The 17,345-nt window shown below is 32.1% G+C and overlaps 1 protein-coding gene across 6 annotated transcripts in view; it reads right to left on the bottom strand.

The window, feature by feature from the left end:
• PJA2 (praja ring finger ubiquitin ligase 2) overlaps positions 1 to 17,345 on the bottom strand; it is a 121,995-nt gene that overhangs the window by 22,970 nt on the left and 81,680 nt on the right. For 5 of the 6 annotated variants that reach the window (XM_051994803.1, XM_051994801.1, XM_051994793.1 and 2 more), the window contains one exon: positions 5,804 to 5,989. The exons of the other annotated variant lie outside the window; for it this stretch is intronic. In XM_051994803.1, the coding sequence (XP_051850763.1) occupies positions 5,804 to 5,989 (186 nt within the window). The remainder of the gene's footprint in view (positions 1 to 5,803; positions 5,990 to 17,345) is intronic. 6 annotated transcript variants of the gene reach the window in all.

Here is a 17,345-nt window from a genome sequence, read left to right as displayed (position 1 = left end):
TATAAAACCAATTCAGAACAAACAGGTCCCCAAATTTTCTTCCAGAGGTGGACAGAGCCTGGACCTGACAAAAGGTCCAAATTAAATAAGATTTAAAAAGTGAGAAAACAGAAGAGGATGGGGCAGCTAGGTGGTGCAGTGAATAGAGCACCAGCCCTGAAGTCAGCAGGACCTGAGTTCAAAAAGTCTCAAATACTTAATACTTCCTAACTCAGTGACCCTGGGCAAGTCACTTAACCTCAATTGCCTCAGTAAAAAAAGCAAACAAAACAAACAAAACAAAACAGAAGAAGACACTAATGATAGATACATATGGAACTGATGCTCCTGATATACTAACTCATAATAATGCTATAAAATCTAAAAATAAACCTCAAAAACACCAAAGAATTTCAGGAAAAAGTGAAGCAAGAGTTTTAAAAAATGATATTATAAATGAAACGAGAGTTCTAGAAAAAAGAATTGAAAGTTTTAAGAGATGATTTACATGGAAATGTGTTTTGCATGACTATACATGTGTAACCTATTTAAAATGATGAGAGAACAGGGAGAGAATTTGGAACTCAAAATTTGAAAAAAAATTAAAAAAATTTTTTACATGTAATAAAGAAAAATAAATGATCAAATTATTTATTAAAAAAGAAAATATATCTCTAGAGGAAAGCTGCTTAGTACAGAACTAAAATTTTATAAAAGTAGCAAACTCTCTGAAAATTAGGATGAACTATATGGAGGATATGATTCCATGAAACAGTAAAAAATATTCAAATCATAAGAAAAAATAGATTAAAATGTAAGATAAGTTACATTCTATTAAAAATGACCTAGGAAATAAGCAATGATTATTTAGGAATCATCAGACTGTCCCCAAATTATGACAAAAAATTTTGATACCATCTTTTAAGAAATCATAAATGAAAGCTACTAAGGTTTATTAGCACCACAGGGCAAAATGAAAATAGAAAGAATCCATAGATTAACTCCTAGAAGAATAACCACCAACTGTAAGTTCTCAGGATCATCACTGCTAAAATCCAGAGTTTCCAGGTCCAAAACAAAAATAATAAACAAAATTCCCAAACTGCAAACAAAAAGAAAGAAGGAGTTCAAGTGCTAACGTTACACAATAAGCACAATATAAGATTTGACAGTTACTCCTACAAAAGAGAGAAAAATTAGAATGTTATATTCAAAAAACGAAACGATAAAGATTTACAAACATAACATACACAGCACAAGTGAGTGTTAGGTTACAAAGAGAAAAAGAATATTAATGAAATTAAAGGACTTCCAAGCATTCCTATGAAAAGATTAAAGCCGAGTAGAAACTTTTTGCATCTTAATTCAAACACAATATAGTTCAGAGAAGCCCAGAAAGGTACATTTATTTGAACATTTGGAAAGGGGCAGTATGTCAAAAGCGTTCATATTCTAATAGGATGAAAAGAAACTAGTATCCACCCAGAATCCTAAAATCTCCAAAGGTCATAAAAAGAGTTTAATAAGTAAGAACCTAAGAGTTGCTGTGTTAGGTGTAAAAGATCTTAAGAAAGGAAAGACTTCACATAAATCTTACTTTTCCATTAAAGAAGCCAGTAAGAGTTCAGATGAACAGGGAAAATAGGAAATAGGTGTGACATGGAGAAGGGAAAAGAGGGATTAAGAGGGAGGGTAAATTCTTTTAAGTACTGCCAAAACAAACTTCAACTTTGATGACAAGGAATATGAAGATGTGAATAATGAAAATGGAAAGGAAATAGCTATCAGGAAACACCTGCTATGTGAAATGGGCTTATTCATTTTCTTTAAATTTACTGAAACTGTCTTGTAGTTACATTGGTTTAGAAAACTAAGGCTCTGGTAGTTGACTTGACTTTCTTGTTTAAGTATAAAAAATTGAACTCCAGCATCAATGTGAAAGCTTGTTTGAGGAATACCATAGAAAACATAAAGAAAAGACTCAGCTAATAATGATGATCTGTTGATTCATTAAATCCAGTCTAGCCCAGACTCCCTGACAACTTTTCTACTTCTACCCGAATGGTATTTTTTTTTTTTTACTTCAACAAAGTCTTCACTTCTATTGCCTCTTCCTCTGATTGTTGAGTTCCTCTCTACACTCTCATTTGAAAAAGTATCCATGCCAACTATGCTCACTTTAAACTTGAGCCAGCTCATGATTTCTCAGACTACTTTATCTAGTCAACACTAATCAGAGATAGCCTGAAACTATGCATATTAGAAGACTGATATCACTAAAGAAGCCAGTAAGAGGTAAGATGTCCTAAAGGAAAAAAGAAATCCAGATTAGTATTCTGATATATCAAAAGGGAAAGAAGCCTATAGCATTACTTTAAACTGGAATGTCCTTGTGGGGTTGGATTTTGACAGAGCTCTAACTGAGGACACTGAAGGCTGCCAGTTCTTTGACCACGGACATACTAGGAAAAACAAAGTCCAGTGGCAAAAGCCCAAGAAATTGAAGTCAAAACCAAACAGGTCCTGGTAACTCCATTCAAGGGTGTGGGAGACAGTGAAGATTGTTCTGGCATAAAATTCCAAATTGTTAAATGAGACTAAAGATATGAGTAAAAAGAAAAAAGCAAATTATTATCATGGATAAATCAGAGGAAGAGAGTAATTCCATTGTAAATGGGCAAGCAACAAGGAGTTCAAAAAAAGAAATGGTTTGGTCACAAAAACTACAACAGTACCTGGAAGAAAATGGAACTATAAAGGGAAACTAGAGCTCTGGAGAAAATAATTGAGACAAGAACTATTGAACAAAAACAAAAGATAGAAAAAAATTAGAAAATTTAATATGTCTTCTATTTTTAAAATGACCTGGATAAAAGAAACATTAGAATTTCTGAAAATAAGGACCAAACAAAAACTTTATATATTTAACTCTGAGGAATCATATCTGAAAACTGACTAGATTTATTAGGTGCAGAGAGTAAAATAAAAATAGAAAACAGCTACAGGGCTGCTTCAAAAAGAAATTTCAAATGAAATCTCTCTGGAATCTCATAGCCCAAATCCAGAACTTCAATATCAAACTAAAAATATTGCAATCTATCCCCCCCCCAAAAAAATTTAATGTACGACAGCTAGGATAAACAAAACCTGGCAGAGATTATGATAAAGGAGAAAAAACCATAATGGAATTCCTAAGATAATAATCTTTAGGACCAGATGGACTTACAAGTGAATTCTAGCAAATATTGAAAGAACAATTAAGTTCAACATTACATAAACTATCTAAAACTGTAATTTTTAATGGAGAAATGCTTAGAGGTCTTTTAAAATAACATCAAGGATAAAAGAAGGACATTATTTGATATAGTTCTAGAAATGCTAGCTATACTAATAAGGAAATTGAGGGAAAAGACAAGGTAAATTTATAGAATATATTAAAAATCTAGCAAACTATCTACTAAAACACTCAGGTATTTCATAAATATAATTACAAAACACTCTTTGCACAAATATGTATCTAAATAATTGGAGAAATCATAACTGCTCATAGTCTGATTGTGTCAACATGAAAAAAAAATGCCAGTGCTACATTAATCTATGTACCATATCAATTTGACAAAGGGATATTTTTATAGAATTAGAAAAATAATTCTATAGGAGGAACAGAAGATCATGAATGTCAAAGAGAATAATAAATAATATAATAGGAAAATATTATTACATTGTAAGAAATGATGAAAGAGATGGATTCAGAAAGACCTGGGAGTACTTGTATGAAATGATGCAGAGCAAAGTGAGAAGAATTGAAACATTTAAGTGAAATATTTTGATCAAAGCAATGACTAATCATTACCTCAAAGGATTAATGATAAAGCATGCTCCCCAAACACTGTCAATGAGAACTGTGTGGATCTGTTTTGCTTGTCATGCTTATTCACTACAAGATTTTCTATGTCTGTGGGGAAAATATATTGGTGGGAAGAAGGGGAAGACACTGATGGTGATGTCCCTTTCATCGCTCAAAAAGTAAAAGGAAATAAGTTATTGAAGCATTAAAAAAATAGAAGAGAGAAGGAAACACAAATATGCAGATATTTGGAACTCTGGAACTAACATGCCACTATAATGGATTGGACATTGAACTTGGCATTGGAAAGACGTGGGTTTGAATCATGCTTTGGCCATTCACTAGCTGTGAGACCCTGGAGAAGTTGCTTATATTCTCTTGGTCTTCCAGTGCTAATTATATACTTTAACTTCTCATCCTCACTCTCCTTCCTCCCTAAACTAATCTGTACATAATAGAGATATACAGAGTGTACAATCTTATTCTATTCTTTATATATGATGATGTTAATGTTTATGGATTTTTGGTTTCAAAATACAAATAAATTTTTAAGTGTTTTAAAAAAATTAAAATGAAACTCACTTATTTTTAAAAAGTACTCACTTTTAAATGAATTCAGTTTTTTCTAGCAAAAAAGAAAATACTGTTTTTAGCTAAGAAGCATAGAATGAGTAAAAAAAAATTGAAAGGAAATCTAAATTACATTTTATCTATGTATTGATACTCTTTTTTTAATGCTTATGCAAATTTTATTGCATCCAAGCAAGAAAAGAAATATAGGAAGAGATGGAATCTTTGAGTAGGGCAGTCTTCTCTGATGATAACAACAAATAATATTTCTTCTTTTTCCCTTATACACTAACAAAAGGTAGAACAGTTTACCTAATAGAGAATATTTGCAACAATATATTCTTTCCTTTGACAAAATCTAAAAAACTTACAATATTGATATAGCAAGAACTTAACATTATCCACTAATTTTAAGTCAACAGGTGCCACGTAAATAATGTATAATATTCAAGCTATTGCTTGATTCACTGATTAAGATTTCTAATTGAAGTGCTCATAGAAAATTTGGTTTGAAATAGCAAATCAGAAAACCTAATATCGTATCAGAAAATTATTGTTTCCAGTTTAGAAAATTATACTAGAGGAGTGCTTGTATTATTATTTGGGAGTTAGAAGTTGGGAAGATACTAGCAGAGGCCAAGAAATACTAGGTATTATCAGCATCCATTCCCCAGAAAAGGGTAAATTAGAACAAAGTTAAGAGTACCAAAAAAAACCTTCAAAATTAAAATTATATGAAAGTATAAGCCTTTAATAACTTTTCAAATACTTTATTTCTGTAGAGAAAAGCAATAAAAAGCTTGTTTTTTTCTCGGAGAAAAATTCTTTTAATGGAATTAGAATAAACTATTTTTTACAAAGAAGCAGCACTCTATAATTTGCTTACCAATTGCAGCTAGATGAGTAATAATCATTCATACATTTCAATTGCTCTGAAATATATATTTTGTAAATACACATGGAATTATTTTTAAAAATACCAGGGAATGTAGTATCACTCTTGTGTTTTAGTTGAGGAAAAATGAATCAATGATTTACTTGTGGCCAGTGAGTATTAGCAGAAAAGAGAATCTATTAAATATTTTGATCACTGTCCCTAATTATGAAAATTTTAACGCATTTAGATGGATGTGTATCCTTACCCTCACTGGTATTAATATTCATGCAGAGTTGACCTACCCAATAAATTGAAAAACCTTCTACCTTCTTTAAAAATATCTTCAGGATAACAAGATAGCCACTCAGGTTGACTATCAATCATGGATTCTGAATAGATTTTTGAATAGATCAGAAGCTAGAAAACATAACTAGCTCTGAGAAGTTAACCTTGGCACTTTAATATCATACATATCTCTTACCCAATGAAAAAACCAATCATATTATACCACATAATACTGTAATACATACCTCCATTCCACATCTAAGTCTTCGCTCATACTGGAGTCATCCTCCAGGTTATTGTTCCCATCCAGCATGAAAAATCCTGGGTGTATAAAATGGCTGACAGGGTCATTTTCCTCATCACTACTACTTTCAATTTCTTCATGGTATTGCAACCAAGGAATTTCTCCCTCTTCCAAAGAAGTCTGGTCCCTTTTACATTTTTTTTGTGGGGGAAAAAGGATATAATTTTAAAACTTATTATAAAAATGATTCTATTAAAATTCTATCGTCTGCAAATGGATTTTAAGTTTTAAAAAGAACTAGTGTTTTTCATATTTTATTATTACCTGCACCAGTACTACAGTTTTTTTTTAACAACAAAATTTATTTTCTTGACTACATACAAACAACTATAAATAACTGTAATGATATAATGGAAAAATGACCGGACTGGGGTTCAGGAGACTTAGATTCTAGATTTCATTAACTGTGAAAGCTGTGTGGTCTTAAACCAGATAACTATTTAGAATTTGGTTTACTTTTCTACAAAATGTGACTGGACTATATACTCCTTAACATTCTTTCTGTATATAAAATGCTATGGATTTTTTTTTTTTAAACTTCATATGCTATTCTGTGTTCTTTCCTTTTGCAGAAAGAAAAAAATCCAACCACACTAAATAAAACAAACTATATGTGTTACCAGCAACTCTGAAAATATAGCAAAACATCAGCATAACAGTGTCTACTAATTAAGAACCTGTCATACTCTGCCCGTAGGGGTGCAGCTGACATTTATTTTTATCATATTTGTACACAAAGTTTATATATGAAAGGTTTATTTGCATAAATAATGTATACAAGACTACACTAGGGAATATTTAATCTACTTAAATGAAGTTTTTAAGAATTCTGGTAGTATACCTATTTACACAAGAATAATTAATCCACCAAATATAAATGAGTTTTACCTTTGCACTAAAATAAGTCCACTAAACCTTTAGGTGGCAATACTTCCTTAGTAATTAGGTTGAAAATTTGATTTACACTTCAAGGGAACAACCCTATATAAAATAACTTTACTAAAAATAGAATTTTCAGTAATATAGAATTTGTTTTTTTGCCCTTGCCAATAATTTTCTGAATATAAATCAGCTTTGCCCATATACTGAAATAGACCTATGGGGACCCCTCCTTGACAACTCCTTCCTTAATTTATGCTAGTCATCAGATCTATTATCATGAGTAATCTGAGATTCATCTGAGCTTAAAATGATTAAATTTTTTTTTTAAATTCAAGGCTTCTTAAATTCAACTTATAATATTAATTTTTCTATAGAATTTCTTAGAAATTCAAACCACTTTTAATATTATTGTAATATCAAAGAATGATAACTAAGATTTAAATATGATTTCGAACAATTGTCTATTTTCTTATTTTTCATTCTTCTCTGAATCTCACCCTGTAAACGTAACAGATTTTCTGCAAAGCATATTTACATCCTAAGTAAAACATATAACATTTAAGAGTGAGGTACAGTAGAAAGAACATTAGCAATGCAATAAAGTCTAAGTTAAAATTTCACCTTTTATATTACTATTCAATTAACTTAAGCATATCATTTAACTTCTAAGGACCAATTTTCTCATCTGTAAAATGAGGGTGTTGGGCTAGATGGTCTCTGAGGTTCCTTTCAGTTCTACTTTTGTGATTTTATGGATTTTATCAAATAGTCTGAAACAATTTGCCTTCATAGGATAAATTTAAATACACACACACACACACACACACACACACACACACACACACACACACATTCTATATATACTCTGACAATCCAAGTCATTGTTATGAAAATTGAAAAAAAAACATATTAAATAAAACGCATTTAACATTAGGGGGACTGAACAATGCTGTGTGTTCTATGTACAAAGTTAAAATGGGGAAAAATATTTGGAAATTATCATAAATTGTTATATCATTACTTAAAAGGTTATTTATAAGTTTGTTTCTTATGATTATTAAGTATCAGAGCAGGCTTTTAAAAGCATGATTTTAGTGATGTCATAATCATGCCCAGAATCCCATTCCAACATATAATTAATACTGAATAAGTATTTATTAAGCATCTAGTATGTACCAAGCATTGTCTGAAGATACAAAAGGAAGATAGTCCCTGTCCTCAAGGAGCTCACAATCTAATGGGGAATGCAATACATAAAAAGAAGCTGAAAAAAGGGGCAGAAAAAGGGAGAGAAAGGAGGAAGGGCAGAAGGGCAAAAGGGTCTCATTTCCTTAAATGGAAGATCTGGGAGGGGATATCTCCAGATAATCATCTCCTGACAGGATGGAGGGTCCCCAGAAGGCACAGAGGAGTTATGTTTCAAATTTGAAGTGATCTTGTAGAAAGATGAATTTCTGGAGGGATGATGAAGACCAAAAGAAGAACCAGGAGGGAAAAATTGATATGCACAGGTAAAAACCAATCCTCTCTATTCCACACCCCCAAACAAACTATCATGCAGTACACCTAAAACTAAGGTACTCCACTGCTCCCACCCCAGATCACATTGTTGCTGTGGTAGGTACCAGCCTTAGTGTTCTGCAGCAGTGGCTTGTCTGCTTTTTAATCTCTAGTAGAATAATTTACACAGGATAAATGGACATAGCCAGTTGGTTATCAACACTGTTAATCCATTCCATAGGGCATCATTCTCCTTCTAGTCACTCAGGTCCTCAACCTTTTCATTACTCAACTCAAAATATTCTCTTCAAAGTTAACAATGACCACCTTTTAACCTCTTAATGACCAAATCATATAACTCCCTCATCCTTCTTGACCATCTTTGGAAGTATTTGACACTGCTGACTACCCTCTTCTCTTAGATACCAACTCCTCTATAGATTAGAAAAAAATGTTGCCAATCAAAACTCTCATCTGTACACTGAAATACAAAAATATAATTTGGAACATATTTGTTGTTCAATCAGATCAAAGACATCAGGAAGGTGATTGTCTTAACTTGTAGGTGAGCTAGATTTATGTGAGGCAGGGTTGTGCAAAGTCATCAGTCTCACTCTATCCTCTAGAAGCATCTGTGTCCAGAGACATGATTGTCAGGATGACTAGAGATGGACAAAGATATGGGAGACATTGGTCATTTTAAGCCAAGATCTTTCTCAGGTCACAGTTTGTCTGAGGCAATACCTATTCAGTGATTCAAGGCAAGGTAAGAAATAAAGCAAAAAATGGCCTAGTTGAGAGAAAGAGAGAGAGAGAGAGAGAGAGAGAGAGAGAGAGAGAGAGAGAGAGAGAGAGAGAGAGAGAGAGAAAGGAGGGGGAAGAGGGAAGAAGGGAGAGAGAGAGGGAAGAGAGAAAGGGGGTGAGAGAGGGAGAGAGGGGAGGAGGGAGGAAGGGAGAGAAAATCAATCCTGAAGGGGAAGACCCTCAAGATTTCTTGTTAGAACAGAAACAATTGTTATTTAAACTCACTCTAAGGTATCAAAATCCAATGACCAAGTGAAGCTTGAGCTGATTACCTATTACTGGTCAATCAGTTAGAACCAGAGTATGCAGTTCAGTTTGAATCCCAAATGGGCTTTATCAAACCCTGGTTTTGCAAAACTCTATTTCAAGAAATTATAAAGGAAACTACATGGGAAAAACAGTTAATTATCCTAGTTTATTTCTGGGGAAAAGAATTAGTAGGGAAGAGAAAAAAGAATCTATTCTCCAAATCCTAAGATACTTTGTGAGGTTTAAGCAATTTTTCAATGAAGAGTTTTAATAGCTTTTAAATTAATTTAATGCAAATATGAAAAATAATACTTTCTGATCAGTGTACCAGAATAACAATGGTATCAGGGAAGATAAAAATTATAAGCCAAACTTCAATAAAACCTCTGTATAATTGATGAATAAGAATCAAAAATTGGTGTCATAACTTGTTAAGTGCAGCCAAAAATGTACTTCTTTCACTTTATACTTAAATTTCTTTTTGAGCTATTATAACCATTTCAGCCAAGAATGTATAAAAAAGAATCTGGAACCCGACATTCAAATCAATATGACAAAGAATTGATTGAATTCAAAAGCATGAATTGTGCTTATCACCGTGACTAGTGTATGAAAAGTACTTAATAATTATTTATCGAATTAAACAATGTCTGATGAGTATAGGAAGAACTGTTTGACTAATTTTATTTCTACTTTTTTTTCCTACAAAGAAGGCTGATATATATGATGGAAATGACAAGAAAAATTGTTAGTAGGGAATTGACAACTAAGATAAGAAGATATAAAGAGAACATATAAAAAGATGAATTACAAAATATTGGGAAAATGGCATGTGTGAATCTGGAGTATTCTTTGAAAAACAATATAGAATGGAAGAATAATGTGGGACTGGAGAGCAAATATTGCCCTAACTTCAAAAAAGAGAAGAAAATAGAATCTTGAAAATATAGACTATCTAGTAAGCTTGACTATGATTCCTAAGTAAAATTCTGGAACTGATTATCAGAAATTCATCAAATACAGATGGTTCTCCTATACTATACTCATTTCATTTTTTGGCAATGACACTAGGATATTAGATCAGGGAAATATTGTAGTCATGGTCTTCTAGATTTGGCAAAATCTCTCAAGTAATATGTATGGAAAATATGGAAAATGAGCTAAATAATATCATAATTAGGTAGATTCAGAACAAATTGAATGTTCAGAGCTAGTCATAAATAGTTTAAAGATCACTTGAAAAAACATCTGCAGTAATGAGCCCAGGGATCTCTGCTTGTTCTTTTTTTCTCTTTTTTAAAAAATTATTTTAAAAATCTAGCATGTGGATAAAATCATATATACTATGCTTATCAAAACTGCGAGTGGCACATTAGGAAGAACAGCTACTGTGTTAATAGCCAGGACCCAAACATACTGTGTTCACAGTCAGGATTTTTAAAAAATCTGGACAGGCTAGAAATCAGTAAGACAAAATTTAACAGAATAAAATGTATGCTTGGGTGTAAAACACAGTTATAAGATGGGAGAAACATGGCTTCATTAGCTGAACTGTACAGTAAAGTTCATGCCATCAGAGCACTGATTGAAGAAAATGAAAATATTTGCCCTGGAGAAGACTCCCTAGAGATATCATAGTCACCTAAAGATATGAAGGGTTATCCTATGGATGACTTACATTTATTTCGCTTACTCCAGAAAGAAGAACTAGAAATAACAGTTGAAACTTGCACAGGCAAGTCTAGGCTTAATCCAAGCTTAACTTCATAATTAAAACTGTGAAATTATTATTTTGTCTCATTGGTAGTCCTCAGGTAGAAGCTAAATGACTTTATGTTGGGTAAATTACAGAGGTTTGGTTTGGAAAAGATAAATTTTCAAGTTCCATGAATTTCTGTGACCCCAGTAGTTTGCAGAAGATGTACTATAAACAGTTCTGGTGGTTATTTAATAAAATTAAAAAGAAGACTCAAGAGTGTTAAGGCCATGGAAAATAAATTGTACATAGAATAAACTTTAAGAGGCGCATAAATCTTAAAGAAATGGCTTCAGTAATATGCTGACTATTATGCTAACTTAAGAAATGTAGCAAAAGAATACTAGTTCTGAAAAAAGAAATGCTGTTCTGGAAAATAAGTTTATTTTATTATATATTTTGTGTAGTTAATTCATACTACCATTGGGTACAAGATTGTAAAATCTATTAATGTGTTTTATCCTTCATATCTTAAAACTATTTTCAGGATGACACAAAATTACAGAAGGATACATAGTGACTTGAATAGACTATTCAACTGTGTAATTCAAAATAAAATGCTCTGATAAGGTCACAATCCTCTATTTGTTTTAAACTACTTCTGTTTACTTATGTACATTTTAAAGTTTAAATGGCCTTTTTTTGGGGGAGGGGGAGCTAAGGGAAGATGCTTTTAAAGATGCACTTTATTAACTACCCCTTACCATTAACAGAAATAGGGGCAGAACTTTGTATGTCTTATTTGCTTGTGACTATTCAGACCCCTCCCTCAATCACACTCGCTTCATTTTCTATTCTGGCTGATATAATTTCTATAAAAAATTGTGTTCAATCTTCCTTTGTTTCAAAAGAGAATGAAGTTCATCTGAGACTGTCATTACCATCCATCTTTATATAGTCTTCTCAAGCATTCCTTTTATAAGAAAATGTCAAGTTCAACCCTTTCTTTCTCTCTTCTATATTAGTGTATTCCTTCTTTTTCCTTTAAAAGGAATCTCAAAAAGAACCCATCCATGATCAGGATCGGTTTTTCTTCTTTATCTTCCTTGATATTTTAAAAAATGTGATGGTTTTCAAAGGACATTTTTTCTTCTCTCCTATTTGAATGTCAGTAGTGATGAAATAGTTCTTTGTAATTGCTCAAATAAATTCACCTTTCTAGGTTTCTTTTAATGTTTGTGTTTATTTTCTAAGCTCCTTTTCAGCTCAATTTTTTCCATTAGGAATGCTTAAAAATCTTCTATTCCATTAAAATTCCTACTATATTTAGCTTGCAAGATAAATTATTCTTGGTTCTTAGCTTTTGCAATACTGTATACCATGATCTCCTCTTGTTTTTATTAGACGTTTCCAGGTCCTCTGTGATCCTGACTACGTTGTGCTTCCTTCTGGGTGTTTGAAATTTTTTTTTCTTTGATATTAGAGATCTGGTTTTTGGCTGGGACATTTCTGTCTTTTCTTTTTAGATTTCCTTTCAGAAAATGATCATTGAATTCTTACTAAACTCTCTTTGCCTTCTGGTCCTAATTGGTCTGGGCAGTATATTGAAAATTTCTCGAAATAAAGTATCCAATTTTCCTTCCCTCACATAGCTTTCAGAGAATCTGAATAATTCTTAGATTTTCTCTTCCTGACTTGTGTTTCCAGGTTAATTGTTGATATCAGATATGTTATATTTTCTCCCATTATTTTCCGATCTTTTGATTTTGTTCTAATATTTCTTGCTGCCTCAATGAGTCCTTGATTTGTCTGATCTATCCTAGTTTACAAGCATTCCACTTTTGGGGGAAAGGCTTACCGATTTCTCTTGTAAGCTACTTGTTCTTCTTCTAATTCTTTCCACAAGAGTTTGCATTTCATTTTTATTGATTCCTTTTTTTTCTATGTATTCTTGAAGACTAGAGTCTTTGTGAAAAGTAAGTAGAAATTGTTTGACTATGTTCTGTTTTTCTTATATGCTGCCTATTGCCCATTGCTATTCCTGGGGTCTCCTCAAGAGAGTTCTTTGCTCCTCCTACCTCTGGATACAAAACCTTGCAGGTTATACATGTCTTTGGTCAATCCCTGATCATGCTGACAATGACTTGCTTTGAGGGATTCTGTTTCTTATCATCCAGAGGCTGACTTTCTGTAAAACTCTGAGTGAGAAAGATGTCACTGAAGTTTCTCATTAGATTTTTTGGAGTGGTATGTGATCTCATTCGAACATTGCTTTTCTTATTGCCCCTATGAAGCTTTAGTCTCTCTCCTGAGTTCCATTTTAGCATTACCAACTTTCTACTGGGAAATCTGGAACAATAGTCATCTTTATATAATATCTTCAAAACAGAACTCATTATTTCTGATTCTATCCCCAATATATCCTTCTTCTGACCTACTTAGTTATTGAGGCACTATCATTCTCCAGGCTAATAAATTATTCAATGTTATATCTGATACCACTCATCCACCCCAAAATGCAGTCACCAAACCTTATTGTTTCTCATTTCCATAGCAAGCCTTGATGCCCCCTACTTCTCTCTATCTACAAAGCTACCATTTTAATTCAGATCTTAATAATCATTTAAAAAACTTTATAAAAATTTTATTAAATTTAACTAGCAAAAATCTGCCTTCTCATACCCCCTTACTAAAATTCCCCCTTTCCCAAAAAAGAATATAAGAAAAACAAAACATTATAGTCAAATAATTTCTACACTAGCCATGTCAAAAAAAATTTGCTATATTCTGCATTCTGAGTCCTTCATTTCCTTCAAGAGATAGGAAATACCTTTAACCATTAGATAGTCTTCTGGAATTGAGGTTGGTCATTACACTAGGACTTTAGAACAACAATATTCCATCACATAACTTGCTTTTCTATGCCCCAATTTATAGGCCTCCCCTTCAAATTTCCATTCTTTGTTATCTCAAAAAAGAATTAGAAATATTTTTGTACATCCTTAGAGTCTGCTCTACTTAGTATTAATCCTTCCCTAAATGTATTTTTCCTCTAATTCCTCTTCCATCACTTTCTGTTATTTTCCTGTTGCATGAAATGTATTTCTGTACACAACTGTTTGCATACTGCTCCTTCTTCTGATCAGTTCAGATGAGAATGAGGTTCAAGGTCAGATGCTCCTCTTTCTCTTCTACCCATTCATAAAGATATCAGATAATTTGCTCTAACGTTCCTTGTCTCCCCTACCCCAGCCCAGTGTAGCCTCTTATCTTCTCTTTACATTCTTTTAAAATCATAAAAATATAATAAATAATAAAACATACTCCCAGGGGCTTGTCTAAATGGGTTCAATCAATGATGTAAGATGATGATAGAGTTCAGAAGAAGACGAATGTATTATCTTCCCCAAACTGAATGCACACAAATTTACTTTTTGTTTTCTCTTTTATCATTGTTCATTTAGGTTTACTTTGTTATATTTATCTTCATTCCTGTGTTTGAATTTTAAAGTTTCCATATAATACTGGTCCTTTTTATGAAGAATACTTGGAAATCCTCTATTTCATTATAAATCCATTTTTTCCCCTCCTCTATAATATTATACTTAGTTTTTCTGGGTAAATCTTGATTGTAAGTTAACATCTTTTGTTTTCTGGAATACTGTATTCCAAGTTTTTAATTCCTTTATAGCAGTAGTTGATCTTGACTGTCCTCAATAGTTAATTCTTTCTCTTTATTTTCTTCCTTTTTTCCTCTCTTTTTCTCTTTTTTCTTTCTTTATTTTTCTCTCTTTCTTCCTTTCTCTCTCTCTCCTTACTTTTTTCCGTTATTCTCTTCTTCTTCCTCCAAAAACTCTGGATTTTAACCATCATATTCTTGGGAGTGTTGGGGGAGTTTCATTCAAGAGGTGATTGGTGGATTCTATTTCTACTTTGCTCTCTGATTTTAAGAGATCTAGGTAGTTTTAAAATTTCTTGAAATAAGATTTTTAGGGGTTTTTTTGATCATAGCATTCAGGTAGTTTAAGAATTCTTAATTTTTTTCTCCTTTCTTTTTTTCAGATCAGTTGTTTTTTATTACAAAACATTTTTTTATGTTTTTGTTTAGCTCTTCATTTTAATATTTCTTGTTGCCTCATGGAGTATTCTTGACCTAAAGGACAGCCTTTTCCTAGGCATTAAAATGTTTCTTGTATAGGGTATTCTTAGACTAATCATGTCTCTATAGTCTGCCTCTTTCTGTCAAGTTGAGATAGACAAATGACTCAATGTGACTTTTTCTGATTCAGGAATAAGTCTAATACCTTTTCTAAATCTGTTCAAAGGAAATTTATGGAGGAGATTTCCTTGTACTACCTTCCTATCATTTTGCCATTTTGGTTCTGTATCATTTTTTAAAATCTGGACTACTGCAATAGTCTCTTAAGAATACCATTTGAAGTAGCTCACAACCACACGGGAGACCACATGTGGCCCACAACACTCCTGAGTACAATCCAATTTATATTAAAATGAAATTGTAAAATACTTAACAAAATAAATAAAAACACAATAAAACATAGATAATGTTACATTTTAAAACTAAGTCAATATGCATCTTGCAAGGATTCTAATGTATGGTTTCATGGATCCCCATTCCAATTTGAGTATGACACTTCTGGTCTACAGTAGAATATCATTTATATAAATGTTTCTATTTTTAATAATACAATTATCAAACATGCGTACTATTTGTTATGGATTGTTCTCAAAGTTTTGTCAGAAATTGGAAAGTATATACAGGCATATAAGTTCATGGTTATCTTAGCTGACTTTCTGGAAAATAATGAAGTCTATGATACTTCCAAGTGTTCAGTATCTTAAGACTCCATTATTGAATGTCTTGAATTTTTGTTGCTTATGGCAAAGATGTTTTCTCTATATCCATATTTGATAAAGCCCCAGCTGTTACTCTCATCTGGACATTTTTTAATGTAATTATATTTTTCCATGAAGTTCACTGAGAACAACTAAGGAGTCAGAATATAAATTTGATGGCAATTTTGTCATTCATGGTGTAAATGTTATAAAAATCATTGCAGATTAAAAAAAAATAACTTTAACGGGGTCAATCCTGTATCATGAAAATAATTATTAATGTTAATTATAATTGAATAATATAATACATAGCTCTAGTAATATTACATAATCGGAAACACTTTTTTTTTAATACTTAAATCATTTGATAAATCTATTACAAGCTTTGCCAACTACTCAATACACAATCAATTGAATCTTACTGACTTGAAGGTAACAACACTGCAATGTCTTCAAGAAAATGTAAATAAATAGGATGTAAGGTCCTTGAGTGTAGGAACTGTTTTGCTTTTGTATCATTATCCCTTGGTACGGCTTCTCAGACATAGTATAGATATGACAAATATTTGCTGAACTGAATGGCTTGTGGATAATTCCAATGTATCTATTTTTTTCTTGAGACTTTATGTAGCTTCTTTGATGAAACAGTTAAGAGATGATTATTCCACTCCAACAAACAATACAATAAAAACTCAATAAGATCCTAGGGCCCAGAGCATAGACACAAGGCAAACCAAAAATTATGTTCATTTATTAATATGATCTGTGCCAACATGGTATAGAGGAGAACTATCCATTACTCAAGATCTGGGTTTAAAGCTTCCTTGGATGTACACTGGTTATGTGACTGAAGATAAGGTTACATAGAAGTTGCTAAAACGCACTAAAAGAGGGAGTATCCTAAACATTGTGCTCCCTACACAGAAAAATTCACAGATTTGAAACAAAAAACTCCAAACCCATAATTGTGAGTAATTATGAGCCTGTTTTATCTATACACTAAGTATGAAACCTTAAAAAAATAGAAAAGAAGAAAAAAAATCTATAAGAGTCAGAACTAGGTATGAATTCTGGCTTTACTTCCATATGTGTCCCCCCATCAAGTTACTTCTGGTGTTCTATTTCCTTACTTGTAAAATAAAAAGATAAGACTACAAGAGATCTAGCTCTAAATCTATGAGCATAGGTCGGTGTATCATTGATCTCATAAGTATTTCTATACTAATACAGATTGCTAACCAGCCATGTTTTCTCATCTGGTGTGATTTTTAAACATGTTCTTCAATAGATTTTTCTCAAACTCAATGTTCAGAAGAGTTTCTTTCTTATAGGTCTTTTTATGCTTTACAGGTACAAGTACAGATTTTGGGGGGATGTGGGAGGGGAGAGAAAAATGCTACCTGCATAACTAATTTCTTGCTTTCCATAAAGAATCAATCTATCTCTGTTCATTTATTTTATTAATAATCATTATGTAACTTCTTACAAGGAAGTA

The sequence above is a fragment of the Antechinus flavipes genome, chromosome 1, assembly GCF_016432865.1.
Source record: "Antechinus flavipes isolate AdamAnt ecotype Samford, QLD, Australia chromosome 1, AdamAnt_v2, whole genome shotgun sequence".
Classification (NCBI taxonomy): domain Eukaryota; kingdom Metazoa; phylum Chordata; class Mammalia; order Dasyuromorphia; family Dasyuridae; genus Antechinus; species Antechinus flavipes.
Note: the sequence above shows the minus strand (reverse complement) of the source record. Positions and strands in the feature narration are given on the sequence as shown.